This window comes from Cibotium barometz, chromosome 16, assembly GCF_041138505.1.
Source record: "Cibotium barometz isolate CiBa-2024 chromosome 16, ASM4113850v1, whole genome shotgun sequence".
Lineage (NCBI taxonomy): Eukaryota > Viridiplantae > Streptophyta > Polypodiopsida > Cyatheales > Cibotiaceae > Cibotium > Cibotium barometz.
Window position 1 is genome coordinate 49,753,176 of NC_141061.1, and position 15,054 is coordinate 49,768,229.

The 15,054-nt window shown below is 43.3% G+C and overlaps 1 protein-coding gene across 3 annotated transcripts in view; it reads left to right on the plus strand.

Annotated features, from left to right (window-relative positions):
• LOC147630703 (DUF21 domain-containing protein At2g14520-like) overlaps positions 1 to 10,181 on the plus strand; it is a 112,107-nt gene extending 101,926 nt beyond the window's left edge. For 2 of the 3 annotated variants that reach the window (XR_015267700.1, XM_086810663.1), the window contains exon 13: positions 9,789 to 10,181. Coding sequence is in view for 1 of the 3 variants with exons in the window: in XM_086810663.1 (XP_086666789.1) it covers positions 9,789 to 9,809 (21 nt within the window). In the remaining 2 variants the exon portion in view is untranslated. The remainder of the gene's footprint in view (positions 1 to 9,788) is intronic. The other variant, XR_015267697.1, reaches the window with a different exon arrangement.
• The last annotated feature ends 4,873 nt before the right edge of the window (positions 10,182 to 15,054 follow it).

Consider the following 15,054-nt stretch of genomic DNA (forward strand, 5'->3'; position numbering starts at 1 on the left):
TCACAGAGAGGGTGCGGAGCGACTGGCTCGCTTCAGAGCACACCCAGGCATGTTCTTCAGGGAGCTGTGGACACCCCCTTCACTGATGTATACCATTCTATACCCCCAGTATGGTACAGGATGGAGCTAGCTAGGTTGCATATCATGATTGTATACTCCATGCATATAGCTTTGCATTTTTCTCCTAGTAGTAGAGCTCCATCCCCCGCACACCCAGATTCAGCTTTTTTTTGTTCAGTACTTTTTCATTTTGTTGGGATGACAGAGGATACCCCATACAGGTACTCCGATTTGTCTCATAGGCCGAGTTCGGTCTTTTGGAAGACGTTAATAAAATCTTTCTTTCTTTCTTTCTTTCTCTCTCTCTCTCTCTCTCTCTCCCTCAAGGCTCAAGGCTCAAGGCTCAAGCCTCTCTCTCTCTCTCTCTCTCTCTCTCTCTCCATTTTAAATGGCCTAGAGAGGTATCTACTTGCCAGTGGCTTTACTTGCTTTCCACACAGACATGGGGCCAGCACAGTGGATTATGTTTTAGCCTCGCCAACCTTCATCCCGAGTATTAAGGATTTTGCGATTGGCCCCAGGCCCATCGGAGTTACGGTGGATCATGCACTTCTCTCCTTTACGGTGGATTTCCACTATAGCACCTGCGAGGTTGGGCAGTCCTCCTATCACCCGAGATATACCTTCTGTAGAGAGACTGATGGAGTATACACCGCACAGATCTACAGCTTGTTGAGTGCAGAGGATCCACAGAGGCCATTAGCAGAGCTCACACAGATCTTGACAGAGGCTTTACATAGAGCTGCAGCGACGGTCTTCCCACACACGCAGCTCACAGTACGACCACGTCTTGGGAGCATGCCCTAGAATAGTTGGTATGATGATGACTGTAGGGAGCTCAGAGCTACATATAGACAGTCACGCATCATCTTCCGATCCCTCATTCGGTGGAAGAAGAGAGCATTCTTACGCATTCTTAGCTCGGCTGGAGAGAGACATCTATCAGTTGTTTTTGAGTCAGGATTCTGGGGAGGCCTGGAGATTGCATAGAGTGCACCCCCCGCCTCCGGCCATTACCTCTATAGATACATGGGGCGAGTATGCAGCCTCCCTCTACACAATGCTAGAGCAGCCACCACTACCGAACCCTCCAGAGCCTTGTCCACCCACTTCTACCTTCTTCACAGTAGAGATGGTGAGGAGGGCCACAGATTGCATACAGGGAGGGCACAGGATCATGAGGGCATTGTAGTCGAGCATTTCATACATGCTAGAGATATGATTGCAGACTTGTTAGCTCTCATGTTTAATAGAGCCATGTGTGAGGGGTTTCCTGGGACTTGGAGTACTTCCACGATTGTGCCGGTACTCAAGTCTGGAGATCTGAGGCTGCCGACTAACTACTGCACCATTATGATTGGTCACTCGCTGGCCAAGCTATATGCCTCTATTCTTGAGCAGGAGTTGAGCAGATGGGCAGAGAGACAAGGGGTCCGAGCTCAGGGACAAGTCGGTTTCAGGAGGAGATTCTCTACTTTGGATCATATCTTTACCCTCAGGGCTGTCATTGAGGAGGGCAGAGCACATGGGAGGAGGATCTACTGTGGCTTTGTGGATTTCCGCAAGGCCTTTGACACAGTGCCCAGAGTTAGACTAATGCGCAAGCTGGAAGACTCGGGGGTTCCATGTGAGCTCATTTGGGGTATTATGGCACTTTATGAGACAGTAGTTGGGCAGGTGCGGACTTCAGAGGGTCTCTCCCAGCCAGTACACTCCACTATAGGGGTGAACCAGGGTTGCCCGCTCTCCCCAACTCTATTTGGACTATACATTGATGAAATCTCTGATTATATTGGGACACGAGGGGACAGAGGAGCCCAGTTGGCTGGCACTTGGATACCTCTGCTCTTATATGCTGATGATATTGTGCTTATAGCAGACTCACCAGAGGGTATGCAGAGGCACTTGGATACTTTACATGCTTATGCATAGGACAGTGGGCTCTCAGTTAACCTTGGTAAGACCAAGGTTATGGTGTTTAACTCTACAGCTCAGTGGGTCTGGAGATAAGCACCTATTTTCACATATGGGCAGGAGACAGTGGAGTATGTTGACTCATACACATCTTGGAGTGGTGTTCACTAGGCCCACATTTTCCATGAGGGGGGAAGCAGAGGCCAGACTGACTAGAGGATATGCAGCACTAGGAGGTCTAGAGAAGATGTGCTGACAGGTACAGTTTCAGGAGCCATGCACTAAGCTGTGGCTTTTTGACATAGTGTCACATCGGCGATGCTATATGGAGTACAGATCTAGGGGCCTAGCCTAGATCGTGACAGTCGATCAGGACGCACATACAATGGATGGATATCGATGGAGAGACCACTTGTGTCCATGATCTCCAGGATGACTCGGGCTAAGGCCTCGGTACCCCATCAGATTATCAGAGCCGAGATGGGAGCACCACCGATCGTAGTCGAGGCTCTTGCCAGATCAGTGTCCTTCATTCATAGTGCATGGGAGCTTCCCCGACACCGGTATGCATGACTTGCTTTAGAGTCCTCTCATCAGCTAGCCATGGAGGGAGACACTTCATGTTGGTATGCGCAGATAGCATCCTGGTTTGAGCTCCATGGGTTCAGTTTAGACAAACTTCCACCCTTCTAGTACTCTCTAAAGGCACCCTCTCTCACCTTGACACATTCAAAGATGAGGAGAGTCATCAGACATGACCTCATTTAGTTAGACACTAGGAGGACATGAGTAGAGCCCTCACAAGAGTTGGGGACGAAGATGGCTTTCTATAGAGACCATCTTCTCCGCACCACTGAGGATGGCTTTATACTTAGACCAAGCTACATGGATACCCATCTGTCTCATGGATTGAGGTGCGGCATTGGGCAGATCCGCACCTCTTCACATCAATTAGAGATAGAGACAGATAGATTTAGAGGCATACCTCCAGGGGACAGGATTTGTCAGATTTGTTGGGATAGAGCCAGAGACGGAAGAGCACTACATCTGTCGTTGCACAGCATATTATGAGATTCGAGGACGCTACCATTGCCTTTTTAGAGAGGGATTTGGACCATTGGCTAGAGTCATGGACTATTGTGATTAGAGATGCTTGGGTTTTTATCTCCTGGAGATCCGCAGGCTCAGAGAGTCCATTATCAGGAGCAGATGCCCGAGTGGCAGGGAGTCCACACAGAGACAGATTACTAACTTCTTTAGAGGGACTACCTAGGAGGACACACAGCCGAGAGCCCAGCAGCAGGCACCCCGTGGGACTCTAGTTGAGAGCGCTATCCAGTTGGGTAGATCCAAATGCCCGAGGGTTCGCGGATCCTCACATCGGAGACGATGCCTACATCGGAGGATTCAGAGCATCATTTGCGAGGCATCGGGCTCGTCCGACCAGGCATCTCACTATGGCAGATATCCCGGCCATCCGGCAGAGATCCCGTCCAGAAGGGACAGTGGAAGGACGAGGATTGCGAGATTGGTCATGTCCTTGGTCCCGTCTGAACTGCGTGGTTGGAAGGATTGAGAACGTCAGGACCGAAAAGAGGACGATCCTTCTGATCAGCGAGGGTGTTGAGAATTATTCCATTGGGGATTAGGTCGTGAGTTAGAAGTGCCAGACGATTCTCTGCGACTATCTCGGTTCATACGAGATCCATTGGTGTTCTGAAAGGCATTAGCTCAACCGGAAGAGGCCGAATTTTGAGGATTAATGTCTGCAACACACTCGGCGTATCGTATGGCATTGGCAAGATCAACAGGGTTATATTTCTGAACATCGGCACGTAGTGTGGGGTTAAGACCTTCAACGAAGGCATGAAGTTTGTCTGCTAGGGACAAAGAGTCAATCTCCAGTATCAAGTTGGTGAATTGGGAGATATAAGACGCCAAGGAACCAGTTTGGTCCAAATGGCGTAAGTGAGTACGGGCTTAGAAATCCGCATTGCCAGGTATGAACTGCTTACGGAGGACCCGCTCGAATTTATCCCACGTTGTAACCGATTTTCCGGCGTGCTGTCATCATTGCCACCACAATAAAGCAGTGCCTTTGAAGAGGGATACCGCAAAAATCACCTTTTTGGAATCGGAAAGGGTCATGGTTTCAAAGTATAACCGCAGTTTGTAGAGCCATTGGTCTAAGATGTGCTTATTGCATTGACCACCATAAGAGTCAGGGGATTTAATTTCCAATTTCTTTGTTTTACTGTTGTAAAAGACGATAAAGAGTTTTAAGGTCGTCGCCTTTTACCTCGGAAGGAATGACGTCTGCATCTGCTGGTACTGTTGCTAAAACATCTGCTGTTGGTACAGAACTCGTGTAGGAGTGGCGATCCGTGTGGAGCTGCTGGATCTGCGAAGCCAAGGATGCCATAGACTCCTGGAGTTGCTGTTGGGAAGTGCTGCTAAAGTTGCTGCAAAGCTGGCTGCCATTCCGGAGGGGCTGGTATGTCAACAGGTTCTGCCATGAGAGAAGATGTTGATGTAGAGGCTTCAGGGTGATGAGGCTTTGGGGGTTTTTGCTGTTGATGACGCCGCTGGGCTCTTTAGTAAGAACCATCGGTTGGAGGGTGCGTCATCTGGAAATCCCGAGAGGAGAGACTACTTCTTGGTGAAGCGGCTATAGACCATCCAGTATAGTAAGGGAGATCCTCTGGGGCTGGGCTCACACGAGTCTGCTACTACTGGAGAAGAAGGTACATGGGTTGGGGCAGCTACTGGTGTCAAGGGTGTATATTCTGGTGTAGAGGGGCGCACTGTGAATGAAGATGGATAAACGTTCTCAGAGTAGGTGCAATATTGATGAAAAATGATGCTACACTCGGGAAGGATAGCGCCCAGATAAGGATGACGCCTAAGTATAAAACAGTTATGATCCAGATCCTGTGCAGAAGTACGAACACGGATCACACACACGTCGAATTCTCGGAGGTGAGAAGTTGGTGTGGCTATCTGAATACGGTAATGAGTGGGCTAGAAAAAGGGGGGCACACTCACTGGAACAGGGTTGAGACCGTTGGAGAAACACGGTGTATCCTGTAAATAACTGAAATCATAGGTTTCCTCTCCCATATGCCGTCAGAGAAGAGGATAATGTGTGTCCATGTGATCTGAGAGGTGCTCTTGAACCCGTAAAAAGTGATATTGGCCCCGGATGAGTGGAGAGCCCGCAAAAGAATGAAATACTCCACATTATGTGAGTTTTTTATGCCGAAGGAAACTTCCACGAAGGGGTGCGTTCGTCACCTGCACAGCCGACTAGGAAGAGATCCACGAAGGAATGCGATTGTTCATGGGAGGGGTGCCTATCCATGAAGGGGTGCTGGCTAAAGAGGTAAGTCTCCTGATTGAAGGCTGTTTTTGTTTGTCTTGCCTTTATTCAAGAGTGTCTTGCATATGGCTGGCCCAAACTTAATCAATAAAAATTGGGAGTTGGGGGCTGAATTTGATGGCGCATTCTCTCTTGCTCTTTCATTCAACACTTGCTACACCCAATTTTAGGGTTTGGGTAGGCTGATTTTAGGGTTAGGGTTGGGACTGATTTTAGGGTTAGGGTTTGGGCATGTCACAGGGCGGAAAAAGTTTGCTCTGATACCATTGTAAAGCTTTTATAGCTTTATTAACATGATTAAGACTTAATTAATGAACATAAGACAAATACTGCAGGAAAAGAGGTAGTTGTTTGCATTGAGACATGGGCTTTTCTTAAATAGAGGCCGAAAGGGTACAAGTGAAGAGACACATCACTGGAAGTGTGGCTCTTGAATCAATGGTTATGTCCTTTGGACTTAGGAGTGTGTCTTTTAATGAATAGACATGTCCTTTTATAGTGACCCATGTGTAAGGGGGTGATCCTTCACATGTGTCCTTTTAGTTAATAAGAGATTAAGGAGTAATTAAGGAGAGATTAAGAGAGTTAGTCACAGTCGTGACAGAGATAAATACGAGGAGATCCATAAGGAGAGATTAAGAGAGTTAGTCACAGTCGTGACAGAGATAAATACGAGGAGATCCATGCCTTGTGTCTAGGAAGGTGGAATTCCTACTACTCTCCATTGCATACGGCAGCTTATGTGGTGGACCTAGAATTCCAAGGCAACAAGCAGGAGAGCGACCGGGAGGTGAGCGCTGGATGGAGGATCATGTTGGACCGTCTTGTGCCTGATGCATCGGTTAGGCGCAAGAATAGGGACTAGCTTTCCATGTACATGTCATTTCATGGCTCTGGCTGTCATGATGCACAGATCGACCGCTCCAAAGTTGGTGCTGCTCTATGGTGGGAGGACTTTGGTTCATATAGACCGGAGAGCTACAGCAGCTCAGCTGGCCATCCGCATACTTAGCCAGGCCGTCAGCTCCTCTTGCTTGGAGCAACTTTGGAGCACCTATATTGCCTCTAGGAAGAGGAACCGACTCGGGGTAGAGCGTGCCAATGACCTTGTCTTTATCAGCGCGAACTTGCGAATGCTTTGCAAGAGCGTGACCAAGAAGGCAGATCCCTTCACCGAGTGGGAGATGAGTCAACAAGAAGAGCAACAAGAGGATGAGGTGCAGCAGCAGCATGCCAGGGAGGATGAGAGTGAGGATGAGGTGCAGCAGCAGCATGCCAGGGAGGATGAGAGTGAGGATGAGCTTGATGCTCCTTTGGCACAAGCTACCCATGACCATGAGGCGAGCACTTTACGTGGATGATCATTCATGGATCATGATTCATGGGCCTTACTACTTAGCTCTAGCCTCTAGGTTTTAGCACTTTTTGTCATTGACTCATTTGAGTCCTTCCATGTATTGTGCCTCCTTAAGGCTTAGTCCTGACTCTTGAGTCATGACTCATTTTGTATCTACTTATTTATTTATACAATCAAGCGTCAACGCCTTCACTCTTTGATCAACGTATTTTGTTAATATGACTCAAAAGCTTACCATTTTAGTGTAAATTTGTGCTCATTTTCATGTACTTCCAAATTAGAGTAAGTGTAGAGTAGAAAAACTTAAAAAAAAAAGTATTTTTTGAGTGCCGTTCCCTCTCCCGTCCCTGTTCCCTACTTATGGCTGTCCCCTGTCCCTACTTATGGCTGTCCCCTGTCCCGTCCCCGTCCCCGTCCCCTGTTACCGTCCCCCATCCCTTGTGACTATGGCTGTTTTGCTTGGTAACTAATAGAAGGATCTCTTTCCAATAATAATAATATTGTCCCATCCCTTTAATGTTTCGTCTATTTTCATCAGACATCCTGTTGAAGTTCTAGACCATCCAGTGACATGCTTATAGAGTGCCATTATTGGCTAGAGAAGATCTGATGGGAAGTCTATTGCTTGAAGCCTAAACAAAGATCTTCATTTGTGTAAGCATGTCAAAAGCAGTAGACAAAACAGCAATTCACTCTCTGAGAACGAGCATATGCTTCTTTAATAACATCCCCCCTCAAAGTGAAGATATGATCCATAGCGTGGAATAACTGTGCCTAAAACCAGCCTGTCCTCTAGCCCGCAGGTCATTTCCATCTTCAAAAGTGCTAACTAAAGATTGAAGAACTGAGGCATAGATCCTTGTCATAGTGTGGCTCACCGTGATTTTCCTAGAGTGCCCAGCCTGGATAGGAGTAATGGTATTACAAGAGCAAGTGTGAGAGTAACGGTGACATACTTCATTAAGCAGCCAGCACTGGTGCAAGGACTTCCAACGGTAGGCAAAAAATTTAGTGTATAGTCCTTCGTGATCCATAGCTCTCCCATTGTGAAGAAATTTTAATGGCATCTTTTACATTAGCTGTGTTGAACAAAGAGGAAGCTGAAGGCATTGAAAACTGTGAAATATCAGGTGGTGGTTGAAGGCCTTGAAAAGTGTGAAAGATCAGGTGGTGGCTGATTGAGAACATGTGCGTGGGGTCTGTAATAGGTGTGGAGAGGGATATTTCAAAACAGTTTTGCAACACTCCTCAGACTCATTGCTCAAGAGGAGGTTAAACCGTTAATCATGTGTTTTACCTGCATGCACCAGAAACCCCTCTTCTGATGATGAATAAATTTCTTCCTGGCTCTTTTGGCATCCTTAATAGACACATAGCCACTCATGACAACTTGCTTCAGTTGTTCTTAATTATCTCTGCATTCATTTTCATACCACTTATTCTGAGGACAATGAAACCCGCACGAGATCTACTTATTCTGAGTCTTATGAACGAAAGATATCAGGGCCATTTGCTGGATGGATTGTGTTAAATATGGAGAAAGAGGTGAGTAAGGTACACCCCTTCTAATTGGTGGTCAAAGTTTATCTGTATGTGGTAGCTTGATATACAACGGGCACATCAAAGGATGAAACTGATATAGTTATGATCCCCTCCCAATGGAGGGGAGTGCGTGATGAGGTCTCTAATATTGTGGGTAAAACCTTGGGATTCTATGACATAGTCAGTTGTACTAGAGCCTCCACTCGAAGAAAAGCAAGCAAACCCCTTTGAATGGGGCCATTGAGATAAACATGCCTGCCGAAAAGTGGTGCCTGTCCTTGCTTGTCAGGCTCAATCTCTGGAGTCTAACTGCATTTTTTTCCCCTGAAAAATTAATCATCTATACTTGCTGGTCTACAGATCTGGCCTTCAAATCTCCTACTTTCAGGACATGTTTTTGCTGTGAAAAATCTGTTATGTCCTCATGTACTGTGAGAAATGGTGATGCACCCTCTTCCGTGAATGATGAGGCATAGCATCACTACTCGTAGTCCCCTCTCTCAAAATTAATCAGCTATACTTGCTGGTCTAACGTATGGCATTGAAATATCGTTCTATAAGGACATGTTGCTGCTCTGAAAATTCTGTTATGTCCTCATGTACGAGAAACGGTGATGCAAATTAATCAACTATACTTGCTGGTCAACAGATCTGACATTAAAATCTCCTACTATAAGGACATGTTCCTGATGTGAAAAATCTGTTATGTCCTTATGTACTGTGAGAAACGGTGATGCACCCTCTTCTGGAATGATGAGGCATAGAGTCACTACTGGTAATCAACTTTGGTGTGTCGCAGTGTAGAAGATGTCTGGAGGAAGAAAAGGAAAGAAAGACTTTATTTACATCTAGAAGGTCTATGAGACCAAAAGTAGTACAGATGATCTGTGAATAACTTAATGACAACAAAACATGAAAGAAAAAACTAGCTACCCCAAAAACAGGACCCACGTACTACATGAGTCCTGCATGTGCAATGTGGTCAACCCAATCAATAATGTGGTATCCTCATCAAGAACCAAAGAGGTGGGATTAGTGGCAACCTCCTGTGGTAGAGCCGCTCTATGGCGGTGGAGTATGTCTGTGATCTGGAGCTGGTGATCTTGAGGCTTGGGGATGTCTAGCTGTCGGAAGAATCTGTGCTCTCTCTCTCTCTCTCTCTCTCTCTCTCTCTCTCTCTCTCTTTGATGACACCATGTATGTGGGGGGACAATGCATGTCTAGCATGGGGCGTACTCTCTTGCTGCAGTTGATGAGAGCTGGCTGCTCTGTCGGAATACCAGGTGGGAGCCAAAGAAATCAATAATAGTGGTCTGGGTGGTGTCATGCAGTGTGAGTCTTGGCATGCAGCCTCATCTGAGTCTCCCAGTGGTCATGCATCTCTAGCAAGAAAAAACATAGGCATCTTGGAGAGAGAGAGAGAGAAGGAGAACAGATCCATGCAATTTGAATGTGTCATTTTATTAAGAAAGGCGTGTTCACATTCATGATCAGTTACTGATGATGTGAAATGCTTCACCTTTTGGTTCTCTGCAGGGAAAGCTTCAAAGCAGCTGAATTGTAAAGAAGTAACTCTCATTTTGGCTCCAAAGGGGCTGTTTGAGAGATTTCACATATTTTGTCAGGAATGTTGCAAATGGTGCTGTTTCGAAAGCAACCTATGCATCAAGTGCTTTTACGGCCTGTTTGTTTCTTGGCATTGCTTTAGACATTTTTATATCTGCATGCAACTGACCTGATTATGAACAGCATGCTATTTTGAAAAACAATATCACTGGGATATAAATTTGAGAATGGGTAAACCCCATCTAGTTTTATAGAAGCCCTCCCTCCCCCTGGGGCCCCTTCCCAGGGGCCACCCTCCAGCAACGCATGAGAGCGGCCCTGGCAACAGTTTCTGATCAAAAATGGAAATGGTCATTTATTCCTCGCCCGTCTCCACCCTCTCCTCTGAGTCCAAGGGTGCTGTCCCCGCTTCATGGAACACACAATGGACTATACCTTCTTTAGATGGACTCACAATGGAGACTAGACTAGCTCACTAGAGGAGGTTGTGGCACCTCTCAAAATATGTGTGGTTCTTCACCACTCGTGCCTGTCTCCCTAGGACATTGGTGCGGCCATCTTCTCATCCCCCCTAAGCGTGGCCCCACAGGAGTGGGACAGCGATTCAGTGGAGGGTACTCTTAGGAGCCAGGCTATCCCCTTCTCTCACTCCTTCGGTGATGTGAGGATCCCGGAGGCCATCAAGAGATGGCTTGGTCAACATGGTGCATGGAGCTTGAGCCCTTTACAGCCGAGGCTAGGGAGGTCCACTTGTTCATCGTCTTCCACCTCAGCTTTACTGCCGAGAGGGGGGTTCAGGTACATAAACAGCAACAATGCCACGAGTGTCCATCTATCTCACTTTCTTCACGTTCATCTTCTGGAGTATCCACATCTTTCTTTTTGTGCATCTAAGGGTAGTATATAGGTTAGTTACCACCCATGTAATCTCTCACCCTTTCTTCATCTTCACAACGTTTTTGTTGCCTTATTTTACAAGAGTGTGTTTCTCTAGCTTCGACTAACTTTGCAATTTTCATGTGCGATACTGTAATTGTTGCCTTTCTTGGAACGGATATGCCTTCCTTGCTCCCAATATTTATTTACATGGATATTCATGATGCCACAAGATACCACAAGAGGGCTTCGTAGAACACTTGAAGCAACCCCTTAGGTGGCTCTATTTTTTGGGCTTGACACTTCACTTCGTAGGCGGCCATGAACCAATTAATCTTCCGGTTATGGAATTGCACAATTCTGTTTCTCAGCTCCATCTCCAACTCCAGGTATATCTATCTTAGCCCGAGACCTCTGCTGCCGAGGTAGAGAAGTATATTCCCGAGGTAGAGAAACTTTGACTTCCTGAGTAAACTAGCATTGATTCTCTTCATACCCTCTTCTATGCAGTTTGACTCCGCTCATCAACGACACATTTGACAAGTCTTTGTTCCGCAGTTTGCAGCCTCAAGCATGTTTCTTGATTTTCTCTTACACTGCTTTCTTTTTTTTTTGGGGGGGGGGTTCTTTAACTGCTCGATTACTTGAATTTTCCTAAAAACTTCAAATTTATTCAAAGCCCTTGATTTTGGATTGTGTAATTCTTGATTCAATCAAAATTTGTTGTTCTTTAAAAATTCTGTTAATCGAAATTCTGCAGCTTTTTGAGTGAAATTCTCAATATATATATTTTGATATAACTTTTACAAATTAAAAAATTGTACTCTTGCACATCTAAACTCTACAACCCTGATTGATTTTTACTCTCCAAACCTTTAAGAATGTCACCAAAATCGTAAAGAACTTCTCACAACTACTGAGATTGCAAAACGCAGCAATTTGCACATTGACGTTCGCCATTGCCACTACCATAGCTCCAACGTTAAAAAGACCTTCAATTTCTATGTAAGGGCATGTGATGCAATTAGTCATCATCATACACACATTGATTGAAAATGATAAACTCATGTTTTGGTAGTAAAAAGCCATGGATTTAATATGAAAGACCTTGAGGTGGTGCAATATTTTCTAGGTATTGACTCAATAACTTCTTATTGAAACTTGTGGGTGGTCACATGTATTCTTTGAATATATTTATTTAAACCTCCCCTCCCTTTTGTTTTGAAAAACAAAATGGTGGCCCTTCCATTAGGTTTTCCTTCCACCCCTTCCATTAAGGTGATCTCAACCACCGCCATGAAAGACTTGTGGGACTAAAGGAAAAGAAAATGCCACTTTAAGCCCCATTATGAGTAGCCATGGATGAGCAAATAGAATGCCTAGCTTATATATATCCATATAAGATGGTGTCTTAGGAGGCTAGATGGCTATATGGCCTCAAGACTACTTGGATAGATTTGGCACATTGTCCAAATAAGTTATATGATTCATTGGATCATTCTCTCTCGATATACATATTGGACGTTAGACTTTAGACATCCTTTCTTGAAGTTGTGGGTTTCGAATTAGGCACCTAGGTGATTTGGGTGAGGGCCCAAAAATTGAATGGTCATATCAACCTAACTTGTACTTCATTGTGGAGGGTTACTTGCACCACATGTATATTACATGGGCTATTTACATAGTCACTCTTTAGCATGCCTACTCTAGTCACTCTAATTTTTCATTGTCTATTTATATAGTCACTCTCTAGCATGCCTACTCTTTGCTTTGCCTTTATTTCTATTTCACCCTAGCTTCTATTAACATATCTATCAACATATAAGCGTCTGCCTTAGAATTTAGCCATTGCATATCGGTGTGGGGCTTAGGCCTCTATTTTGTATATCACCAATATATTCTTGTTCTCCATCTCTATTATTGGCTTTTGAGTTCAAGTTTCTTTGTATGAAAATTCTTGCTTCTTGTGAGCCTTGTATCACATGTTATCACAAATTTGGCTTTGTACAAAGCTTATTTGCTAGTTTCTATGTAATAAATTATTATCTTCTTCAAGGTCCTACCCACCATCATTTGGGTTCAAGGTGATGGTAGTCTTATCCTTGTATGAACTTCGAGATAGGATCATTAGCATTGTTATTCATCCTCCACAAACAAGGAAATCTAGTACTACTTATGGTTGACGATTTTCTTGGCTTGGAAACAAAGCAATGCATATGTTTTTTATGCCATCATTATTAGCATGAAAGATAGTGTTTTGATCATGGTTGAGCCAGCTACAAAAAAGGTTGTGCCATGCTAAAGAGTTAGCACACGACCATGAATCCATCAAGAATCCAAGATTTTCAAATGTACCTTAAAAAACAATAGCTAAATGAAGGAGAAGAAGTGGAGGTGTTGTTCAAAGATCTTTAAGACCATATGATTGCCAGGAGTGTTCTCGCTTTGACTGTCACTACCACATGTTATTGCCAGTCCGATATGATAGTTTTGATAGTTTTACCACATCTTGTAGGGTTTGTGTCATGCTAACTCCTCTCACCTTTCAAGGGTTTAGCTCTCTACTTTGAGATGAGATGTGGATGTATAGTTATAATAGTGGTGAGACCAATTGTGCTCCCATCGAACATTAATAACAAGGGTAAGGATTCTCACTCTTTAAAAAAAATAAGAAAAGCTTCAATTAGCTGAGTTGCATTTTTTTGTGTGGATAATATTTGAATAATAATTTGGGCTTATTACTCATATAGATTATTTGTTGACATGTCATGAAAGTTATATTGATTATTTTTTTACCTTAATTTTTTCAATGAAAAATATTTTGTATTAAACTTTTTTCTTATAAAAGACTTTGAGCAATAGAATTTTCATACAAAATAGTTGCATGCAAAGTGAAAATTTTAGCACTTAAATCTTATAGTTTTATGAGAACTTTAAATCTCAAAAGGGAAATCTTGAAGGCCTTGGGGGTGGGTCTTTAGGAAGAAGGAAGTAACTAGATTTTCTTTTAACTTTGCTAGACTTGATATGTATTTGAGTTTGATTTGCATTTATCAATTTAAGCAAGAGATCTAAGTTTGATAAAACGGGTTGGCATGTGTTTAAGCTTGCTTTATATATGCCAATTCTCTTATCAGAGGTTGGTTTGCTAAGGGATTGACATATGCATAATATTGCTTTGTATTTGTTAATCGTTTACTAAAATAAATTTACTATAAATTTGTTATAGAATTAGCATGTTATTGAGCTTGCTTTACATTTATCGATTGCTTAGTGAAGTAAAGAAGTTTCTATAAGGGATGTTGACATGTATTTGAGATTGCTTTACATTTGTCAAAGCCCTTAAATAAATACAAATCCATTTATTGTGATTAATATGTTGACATGTGCTTGAGATTTCTTTGCATTTTTTCAAAGACTATAACGCAAATTGGGTTAATTGTTTTTCTTTTTCATAGTAATGTAATTAAGCACACTCTATATCTATCTATATTTTTTATTGAATATTTTTTACTTGTGATTGTAAGATACTTTATTTCTTTTTTAGTTGTGATAACAAATATATTTAACAAAATTGTGTTACTTTAAAATTATAAAACATGTGTCTAATTAATTGACTTATTATGAATGTGTCTGCACTGTTAGAATGTGAAAAAAGGAAGAATCCCTCATGTTTATTACATCATACGATGAACTTCTTGGTGAACATACTATATCGAAAAATATAAAAGTTAAACAATTATTTAGTAATTTATACATCAAAAGATATTATGATTTCATGAACCTGTTGAGACCACAAGTAGACCTTGTGATGTGGTGAACTTGATATCATTCCTTTCAGCTGAGAGGTGAAAATGCCAATAGTGTCCTTGCTCCACAATAACTACACTTCGGAGAGATGTTAAGGACTGGGTGGGGGAAGATCAAGTGCCAAAACCAACTACCTAGGGTAAAGTGGAAACACAATCCAAAGCTAAAATTTTGCTACCATCAAGCGGAGAAAGTAGTGTTTTAAGTTCAAAAACATCCCCATACCTAAATGAGTTGGGACACTATTATGAGAATAATGATATGAATGCCTGACACGAATGCCACTGAGCGAGTGCTATCTTGGACGAGGGAGAAGAAGGTGTCAGCATTATAACCAAGAAATGTTGGGAAAAATGGAGAAAGCCTGACTCAGAACAAATATATGGTTGATGAAACATCAACAAGTTCCATATGACTTGGGACATTCTAAACACATGAATTATCATGAAGAGTGGTTTTTAAGAAAATAAGAAGTAAAGATTTTGTCTGTCCAACTGGAGATGATTCTACTCATCCTAATACTACTCATCAACTTGAGTTTTCAAACAAC